The 9,541-nt window shown below is 56.0% G+C and overlaps 1 protein-coding gene across 8 annotated transcripts in view; it reads right to left on the bottom strand.

Annotated features, from left to right (window-relative positions):
- Positions 1-1,324: 1,324 nt before the first annotated feature.
- Positions 1,325-9,541, bottom strand: part of Sox13 (SRY-box transcription factor 13) — a 54,778-nt gene continuing 46,561 nt past the window's right edge. For 7 of the 8 annotated variants that reach the window (XM_057770492.1, XM_057770488.1, XM_057770490.1 and 4 more), the window contains 12 exons: positions 9,359-9,470; positions 9,193-9,279; positions 8,214-8,386; positions 7,947-8,015; positions 7,522-7,636; positions 6,124-6,206; positions 5,789-5,951; positions 5,275-5,384; positions 5,081-5,177; positions 4,598-4,741; positions 3,582-3,798; positions 1,325-2,990 (listed from right to left, as the gene is read on the bottom strand). In XM_057770492.1, coding sequence (XP_057626475.1) covers positions 2,714-2,990; positions 3,582-3,798; positions 4,598-4,741; positions 5,081-5,177; positions 5,275-5,384; positions 5,789-5,951; positions 6,124-6,206; positions 7,522-7,636; positions 7,947-8,015; positions 8,214-8,386; positions 9,193-9,279; positions 9,359-9,470 — 1,647 coding nt within the window. In that variant the 3' untranslated portion in view covers positions 1,325-2,713. The remainder of the gene's footprint in view (positions 2,991-3,581; positions 3,799-4,597; positions 4,742-5,080; positions 5,178-5,274; positions 5,385-5,788; positions 5,952-6,123; positions 6,207-7,521; positions 7,637-7,946; positions 8,016-8,213; positions 8,387-9,192; positions 9,280-9,358; positions 9,471-9,541) is intronic. The other variant, XM_057770486.1, reaches the window with a different exon arrangement.

The following is a 9,541-nucleotide window of genomic DNA, read 5'->3' as shown; positions in this document are numbered from 1 at the left end:
CAGCGCGGGCCCAACCCTCCAGGCTGCCAAGGACCAGCCACAGGGCAAAGGGGAACTCAGGATTGGAAGGAGTTCCAGGGAGATTAAAGATCAGGTTTGGTGGAGGTTCAAGTTTGGAGTGAAGTTAAGGACTCTGAGCTAAGCAGCTCCCCCTAGTGGCCACCTAACTGGGCCAGGCAGCAGCCAAAGACGTTTCCAGAACCCTGGGCTGATCTCTTGTTGGACCCTGTCTTGGGGCTCGGCTGGGCGCCAAAGTGTGAGAACAGCAAGAAAAGGCAGTCGGGGCTCTGAAGGACAAGGCTGGGAACGAGGCCATTGCCTGATCCACTGCCTCTAGTTCTTGGTAGTGTGGAATTAAGAAACCCCCTTGCAGCGTCAAGTCTGAGCCATAAGTTCCTGGGTTCTGAAGCTCGCTATACTTCTGAATGTCTTTGCTGAAGTGTGTGCATGCAGCCCACCCCCAAAGTGATCTTTGAGACGATCAGCTCAGGTTCAATCTCACAGCCTCTACCTTTGCTACCCAGAAACTGAACATTCTCTTCTCCCACTTGCCCCCATCGTGGACTGGATGGCCCTGGCCCCTGTGACCACTCCTCTAAGGAGCCTTCTGTTCTCACAGGCTGATTCTGGGCCCTTTCAGATGATAGCGGCTTTTTCTAAAGAGGGGTCCGGATGAGACTGACACCCTTCGGACTAAGCCTGCGTGGAATATACACTACCCCGTAGCTTCCCTCATTGAAGACATAACCCTGTTAATCCAGCCCATCTCTTTCACAAGGATTGCTATTTGGTTTTGCTTCCCCCATGCCATGCTGATGGTATTAACTTAACCAGAACTTGTCTCATAGAATCCCATTAATTTTGAAGACTTTCGGTCTTTTATCCAACCCTGTCCCCAGCGATGATAATGTCACAACTATGCCTTTGAAATCCCCAAAGTGCAAGGTCACAGAGACTTGAAGACCACTGAAGACCCAGTGTCTGTGTGTGATGGCTCTTCCGGGATGAGCCCACCGTTTTCACTGGATTTAAGGGGCTCCCTCTCCCAGACACGGGTAGGAATCATGGAGAAGTCCCAGGCTCTTGCTTCCAGGTGGGACAGTGAAGTCCAAAGAGGAGAGCTGAACCACTGTTCCTCCAGGCCACTGCAGTACCTCCTCCCTCAGCTTCCAGGCCTGTCTGGGGTCTCCCTCTTGACAAAGCCATTTCTTCCAGACACTTGCCTGATGCTCCCATATGCTGCCACCAGGGGGCAGAAGTGCCTGGCTGGCGCGAGACTTGGGACCGGATTGAGGACAGCCTCTCTACAGAGCAAGGGTCCGAATTCTGAAATGGTCGGTCTTTATTATGCCATCAGAAAACAAATGTGCTGGTTAAGTTATTCATCATTATCTTCTTAGTAACAAAATAAAGCACTATCTATGTTTACAGTCATAAAAAGAAACAGTCTGGAGAGAAATAGGGTCACGGGGTGGGGGGCACCTGGCCATGTGAAGTTTGGGGTCACCTCCCCTGGCTTGGGGACTGTTCCAGATCTTTGGAGCTAGGTGCTATGGTCTTTGATTTTCTTGGGAAAGAACCAGGATGCTCATCAGGAGTGAAGCCCAATCCCCAGGTCGGAGTGGGGGAGGAAGGAACCCACCCCACGCTCATGAAGAAGGGATGGAGACCAGCTGCCATGGGGTCCCCTCTGCAGGGCTGTCACCGACAAAAAGAGGAGCCATCAGTCCTCTGGCCCCCATGCCTAGGACTCAGGACAAAGCCCCTGGAGGCCGAGGCACACTCTCACAGTACTAGGAGCTAAAAATGACTCCGTGGGAACTGACTGGCAAAGTCGGGAGGGAGAAAAGGGGTCGGCACGGGGTCAGGAAACTGCCAGTCCCAGGGGCAGGCTGGGCTCTACGGAAAGTCAGAGAGTCCAGTGGGTGGGGTGGGAGCACGGACAGATGGAGGAACAGAGAAGTGCACACTGGGAGAGAACACATAGAACCTGAGACACCAGACTGACGAAGAGGTAGCAATTTGGGGACAAAGAAGCACAGAAGAGGCCCCCAGAGAAGCATCAAGAGACACGTCACAGAGCTCATCAACATGCCTGGCTCACAGCAGCCACTTAACAAACACCTTCTGCCCAGAGAAGCAAGATGACAACGTGAGCATGCATGCGCGCGCGCGCACGCACGCACGCACACGCAACAGCCAGAGGCACATGGACTTGGAAGACAAAGACAGGATAGCCAGACCCTTCTGTACAAAGGACAAAGTGATCCAGGTGTCAGAGGAGTGACCTGGGTGGGACCTTCTGGGGCAGACATGTTGTCCCACCATGGCTGCGGTGGCCAGGACAAGATGGAAACAAAGCACGTTTGGGGGACAGGTGTGTGCCCGCCATCCCCTCAGGTTGGCAGACCTACAAGACGGGGTACATCCAGTGTTCCCTGGCCATTAGCCCCGAGGGCCAAAGACCTCAGCCAGCTCGGCTCCTCATCACGGCCACATGAATCCCGCCCAGCCAGGCCATTAACTCCTCAGATGTGCCCGAAGGTGTGGTGAAGAGGAGAGCCCTCCCCCCACCTTGGGAATGTATCTACAAGTGCACAGCTTTGCCCATCACCTGGGCACACCCAAGTCCAAGTACCAACAAAGTTCAGGCTGGCTGGCTGGGAACAAGGTCTTCCCCAGGGGCGACAGGCCAGGCCCAGCTGGCCGGGGATCAGTCTGTAAGGACCACCAGTTCCCCATCACTCTTCTCTTCGCCCTCTGAGTCCTCGTCCTCGCTGTACCGGTACATCTCTCCATCAGCCACTGAGTGCCTGTCATCTGTGCCCTCCCCTTCCTCCCGGAGGCTGCAGGTATTGACGATGACGGGCATGTTGGGGTCCAGGCCCTGGGGGACATAGTGCTCCACCAATGGTTGTGCCAGGGGCATGCCTGCTGCCCGAGGGAACAGGACATCTGAGGAGCTCACCTGTGCCTGGCCAGCCTGCGGGCTGAGAGGCAGAGAAAAGGGGCAGTTACAGATGTACCCACGTGCCCGCCCAGCCCTCCCCGCTGCTGGCTGTCCTCCGGGCATCACAGGCATGCATTCCAACCCCTGTCCTAGCTGGGGAACTGTCACATCCTAAGCCCTGTGTGTGCATCCTGAAGGCCAAATTAACTGTCTGCTATAGATGGAAAATCTAGAGCCATGGGTGTATTCTCGGAAGGTGGCACATGAATATTATTCATTTTACTGTCACTAACTACAGGACTCCACACTTGTGCTTTCCAGGGTTATAGTTAAGGAACCTTCCTATGAGCTGAATCCCTGCAGCGTGTCTCAGTTTGCCCTGCGTTTGTCGGGTGGCAGGTGCCCCGCAGTCATTCTGGGTCGGACCCAACCCCCAGTCACCAGAGTCTTACATACAGTCATTATCCACCCGGGATCACGCATAGGCGGATGACAAACAGATCTGCACACAGATGCCCAGGGAGCAGCCACACAAACCCTGCCTGCCCTCACACAAAGGCCAGCCACACATGAACCCAGCCTCTCCCAGCAGCTACAGGCTGCTCCTGGCCACGAGGGGAGGCCTGCTCACGGGATGGCGTAGCTCTGGCGAGCACCCTGGCGCCGTGTTCTCATTAGGGCCTTGTACTCGCCCACGCGCAGCCGCCGTCCCTCCACAACGCAGGTGCGCTTAGGCCTCGGCTTGTACTTGTAGTCAGGGTATTTCTCCAGGTGCTGCCGGCTCAGGCGGGCCTGCTCCTCGTAGTAAGGCTGTTTCTCTTGGTTTGTCATGGACTTCCAGCGAGAGCCTGATCCAAACCCAGGCAAGAACTCAGGGCCAGACTCTCGGAATTGCCCCAGACCCTAGAAACCCCGACTGGACCCTGATCCCCAAGTGGGTCGACAGATAATACAGGTGAAAGCCCTCATTGAGGGCCTGGCCCAGTGCGGATGCTCCCTGGATGCTGGGCAGGGGAATGGGTGAGCCTGGTAATGACGGGTAGTTGGCACCACCCTCACGCTGAACAACTCCCACCCGAGTGGTGTCTTCCCAAGGGCATTCACAGGAGAGAAGTCACTCCAGGACACCAGATATCCAGTGTCTGAGGTGCTGCTCCGTGCCTGGTAGAGTGCCTGCTGAGCATGCGCCAGCTCCTAGGCTGCACCCCCGGCAAAACAAAGCTAAAAACAAAACCCCGGTGCTCCAGACAGTAATCCTGCATTGTTACCGGAGGGTTCAGCCATGAAAACATCCTCCTCCCCCCTCAGTCTTGTCTGCCTTGACCCCTCCTCAGTCTCAGACACAGTGGGCATTTAAAGTCTTGATACGGACGAATCAGGACACCAATCTCCTGTTTTCTGCCACAGCACAGGCTAGGAGGCACTGGGAGTATCGGGAAGGTAAGGAAGGCACTAAATCCCAAGGGAAGGAGCAACCAGAACAGCCTTGCACTGGTACAAAGATCCAGACGCCCATTACAACGCAACTCCTACACCCTCTAAAATTCTACCAGGGGTTAACAAGACATGGAATATCACCAAGCAAGCCCTAAGTCAACCTAGCTGGCTCCTGGGACCCAGCCCTACCGAACTATCCCCGGCCCTTACCGAGAATCTTGCTGATGCTGGAGTTGTGCATGTCTGGGAAGGCCTGCAGAATTTTCCTCCGCTCATCCTTGGCCCACACCATGAAGGCATTCATGGGTCTCTTGATATGACTGCTGTTCCGGGACTCAGAGAAATGGCGGGTGCCTGGAGGATGGGTAGACAGAGTCAGCAACAGGGCTGGCAGACATCCCTTGCATGGCCACCAGGAGGCACTGAGGAGGCTCACACAGCGGTCAGCTCAGTTCAGGTGGGAAGCAGAGAACAGCAACAAGCAGAGGCCAGAGAACTGGCACAGCAGGGGCCCAGAATTGCAGGGCCCCACAGAACAGACCCAAGGACAGACACCTGGGCACAATGGAGATGCAGGCCAGGACCTGAGGGCTTAATCCCAGGAGGACCCAAGAAAGGAGGGAGAGAAGTGACCAGAGACAGACAGGGAGGGCCCGAGTGGAATGAAGCTGTGCCCAGGATCAGAGCCCTCACCGTCCATGTCGCAGCTCAGCATGGCTTCCTCCAGCGGGTGCACACAGCTCTCCTCTGGCCTTTCCTTGGCTGGGGATGAGTCCAGGCTGATGAGGTCCTGCAGGTGACAGAGACATCAGTAGTTCCGGTATCACCCTGGCCGCATCTTCTATCACACGCTGCTGCCCTCTGGGGAGAGGACGTGTGGCCCATACCTTGCGGAATGGGGGGTTGGGGGAGTTTTCCAAGGCCCCACTGTGGCTGTGCAGCAGTTGGCGAGCATCCTGGATGGCTTTGGTGACAGCATCCCCTTCACCAAGGAAGCCTGTTGAGGAGGGAGCAAAGTGGAGGACAGGGGACCTGAGAGCTTCATCCCAGGGGCAACCCACACTTCTTACACTCCCTGCCACATCATTCCTAGGAGCTCCTTGTAGTGGCATCTTTGTGGTAGCATGCTCTCTGCCCATCCCCCACACACCTAAGAGGCTGGGAATGAAGACCCTGGGCTGTCTAATCCGATACTGGAGGACAAATGGGCCATGGAGGGAGGCCTCCTCCGAGCCAGCCTAGACCCCGGCTTTAAGAATGCAGAGGCTGGAGTGGAGCTCAGTGATAGAGAGCCTGGGAATCTTTAAAACCCCACACTGGACCCGAGAAAGGGAAGGGACGTGCCCACAGTGGCATCTGACTCAACTGTCCTCCTGGGTGAGAGCAGATAGGAAAGCTTACCCAGAGGCAGGCTGGGGGGGCTGGACTGCAGGTCCCTTGTGGGAGCCCCGTGGCTAGAGGGGTGCGGCCCGCAGCTGTTCATCTTGAGGCTGGGGGAGCTGGAGGTGTTGGGCAGCTCAGGTGCCTTGGGCTTGGCTGTGAGGTTCAATGGCTGGGGGGGCTCCTGGGGACCCAAAATGTCAGAAAGTGAGAGACACCAAAGGACACCCCTTCCCCCATTGCGGGACAGACAGGGCTCGGGGAGAGAGTGAGACTAAAGCACCTGCCCAGAGCAGCCAAGAGGGAAAGAATGAGAGCAAAGGAGGAGGGCACCCACGCAATGGGCAGGGGAGTACCTGCAGAGGGTGGTGGGTGGCCACCCCGGGCCTTTTCACCACAGGGGCAGGAGGGCTGTGCAGCAGCTGCAGTGGGTACTCCACTGTGGAAGGAAAAGCAAAGGGCAAAGTCCCAGATGAGGCCTGAACAGCCAGTACCAGCGTGACAGGTCCCAGGGCTACATGGTGGGCTGAGTTTAGAGCGGGGCCCACTCGTTCTGTCCACATCAGGTCCAAGCACCACAGGGGACTGTCCATCACCCCCTCTTCCTACATGGGCCCTGCAGGCTGATGGCCATGTCTATCCTTTTTAAGTAACTCTAAAGAGTTTCCCACGGTCCATGCATGGGAGGGCACACTCCAGTCTTGTACTTGCTGAGTGTCGGGGGCAAAGCGACCCTGTTGGGAGGAATGCCTCATGAGCTCTCCCCCTAGGGTTAAAATGCTTGCGGTGTGTAAGAGACTGTGTGAAACACCAGCCTCATTTTACAGGTGTATCAGTTGGGGTTCTCCAGAGATCACGGTGGACAAGGATACAGTTCAGTGGGCTGCCCACGAAGCCATCAAACGGCAGCGCCAGGGTTCGAAACCAGGTCTTCTAGATGCCACAACCAAGGCCTGGACAGTTCTCTCTCCTACCTATCCTACCTCACTAGGCTTAGCATCAAGGGGGCGTGGCAGTTCCGCAGAGATAAGAGTGTCTACAAATCACCAGCCCCAAGGCAGGTAGATAAGCTCACAGGAGGTGTGTCAGGGCACTTTGTTCCAGCTGGGGTGGAGATGGGGAATAAGGTATGAGGAGGTGATGAGGACCATGAACCCAGCGGGCAAGCAAGGTTGTCTCTGTAGCAGAGAGCTGGCACTCTGTGTGGGATTGTGGAACGGGGAGGGTAGACCAGTAGTCTTCATTGCTACCCATCCCGTTGGGGCAGTCTCAGGCAGCATGTCTGCCCTGTCCCCAACTCTGTCACCAGAAATCACTGGGATCATTTCATCAGTCACCTTCATCCCCACAGCCCACAACTAGAGACAATGCACTCCCTGCTCAAGTGTTCCCACGTACCCGCTTCCCAGACCCCATGCTCCAACCCTCAGCGGAATCCCACATCCCTGTCACTCTCACAAACCTCTGCCACCTCTATTCCCTCTGCCCCGTACCCCAGTTCCAGCCTCTCTCTCACTTCCTTACCCCCTAGGACCCAATCATCAAGTGCCCCCTCCTCAGGGAGCCTCCCAGGCCTTTCTCTAGCCTTCTCTCTCTCGAGACTCTGCTTTGTGGTGCGCTCTTCCTCTCCATCCTTCCCGCCAAGTTCAGGAAGGACTTATCCTTCCACCAGACAAACCCCAGACCGAGCATGGATGGGCTCTCTCATCTCACAACAGCAGCCTCTGCGGTGGGCCCTTCCCTGTCTCACTCACCTGGTTTGCAGGGAATGGGCTGGATGGGCAAAGCCAGCTGGGAGTCAGGGGTGACAGGCAGTGGCTGGTGACTTGGGGGAAAGGCTGGAATCATGACGTAAGGCATGTTAACCTGCTGAAGGCAAAGAAACCCACCGTAAGTCACTGGGGACCCAAAGCGCTGCCCAGATGTCGTTCTGCCCAGGACCAGAGGTAGGGTGGGTATACATAGAACACAGGGTAGGAACAATTTTCCAAAAGATCCATCTGACCCTGTATAACATCTACGAGCCCATCTACTTGTCACCCCCTCAAAACAGGACTCCGGAATTGGAAGGAATCGGAGCAAAACTGGATGAAGAATATGGCCTCTTCATCAAGCCTAGGGGGAGCCTGTTCTGCCATCCCCTTCCCCGGCGGCTCTGCCTGCACTGTCCCCTCATCACCTGGATCTGCTGCTGGAGGACGTTGATCTTGTGCTGCTGCTGAATCAGCTGCTGCTGCTGCTTGGCGATCTGGTGAGACATAGAGTTATAACAAGAGAATCAAGAAGGCCCTGATCTCCTCCAGCGCCTGCCACAGCCCACCCGTCTTCCCCAGGAGCATGCGGGGTGGGGGGTGAGGCAGAGCACCAGTTCTCAGAACCTGGTCTCATCTGCGGACAGTCATCACCCCTCCCAAGGAGCCTTGGAAGCCCCTGCCCTGGCTGGCACCTGTTCCTGCTGCTGCCGGGCCAGTTCCATCTGCTGCTGCTGCTTCTCAAATAGCATGGCCGCCATGTTCTTCTGCTCGGAGTGGGCTGTGAGGAGCTGGTCCCGAAGGGCGGACAACTGGTGAATCATGACCAGAAGCTGAAGCTCCTTCTCAGCCAGGCTCTCTTGGGTCCCTGTTCATGGTGAAATGCCGCCACGGAGACCTTTGTTAGTGCGCCTATCTATCTGCCCACCCACCCATCTGACAACTCTCTGTCCCAGGAGCCTGCCAGGCCGGTGCCCAACTTCTCTGTACTTGAAGGGATATAAAAAAAAAAAAATCTACTGTTTGGCATGATGGCAGTTCCTTCCTGGGATCAGCCTGAGGATGAATGAGCGAACAATGCGTGGAAAGTTGTTTGTCTAGGACCTAACTGCGATTGCTCATGTCTTCCATTCCAACCTGGCTGTCTGATGGAGCAGTGTACTTCCAAGCACTCAAGTGGGGACCATTTATAGTCAGGATGCCTCTGGAAAATGCCAAAGCTCAGGCCTCCATCTTTAGGGCTTCCCATCCATGAACATGGGGAGCATAAGCATTGATTTAATGCTCCCACTGTGGGCATACTCAACAACACTTGAGAAAATGGTCACCCTGAGAAGGTAAGCGGCGGCCTTCACTGTGGTCCTGGAAGCCTAGCTTCAACTGCCAACACTGCGTGGAAAGTTTCATCTCACTTTAGAATGGGACGTGGAAGATTGGATTCCGAGCCTCGAGTCCCAAGGGTCCCCTAATGAGAGCCTAGATTCACCCCCCATGGGATCTGTTTCCAGTCAGGCCGCTCCCACCTGGGGATGGGCCAGACAACTGCTTAGAGATGCCCAGGTGAGCCAAGTAGGAATGAGGTACTGCCTGATATACCCAGAGTGCATGATAGATCAGAACGGAAAGGCTAGGGCTGAGATGCCCTCCCCTGCTCTCCGCACACAGGCCCCGCACCTTTGACATCCTTGGTTTCCACAGAGCTTCTTCCCAGAAACCGCTCCTTCCAGTCGCTGGACAGCAGCTTCTCAATGGCCGGCACAACTGGAAGAAGGCAGGGTAAGGGCAGGGCGAAGCCCACCAGAGAGCATCCCAGACCTCACCTCTGACCCAAGCATCCTACCTTCTTGTAAGTTACGGTTGAAGTCCAATCGCTCCTGGCTTCCCGAAGCGGCCTCAGAAGCTGCTGGTCTCTTGGGGTCTGGGGACATACTGCTCTCTGGTGAGGCACAGTCCTGCAAGAGACAATGAATTATCACTGCTGCTCCCAAGAAAGGGAGCACAGACAGGGCTGAGCACCCCAAAG

The sequence above is a fragment of the Chionomys nivalis genome, chromosome 5 (assembly GCF_950005125.1).
Source record: "Chionomys nivalis chromosome 5, mChiNiv1.1, whole genome shotgun sequence".
NCBI classification, from domain to species: Eukaryota; Metazoa; Chordata; class Mammalia; order Rodentia; family Cricetidae; genus Chionomys; species Chionomys nivalis.
The sequence above is the reverse complement of the archived record's forward strand: the minus strand, read 5'-3'. Positions and strand labels throughout refer to the sequence as shown.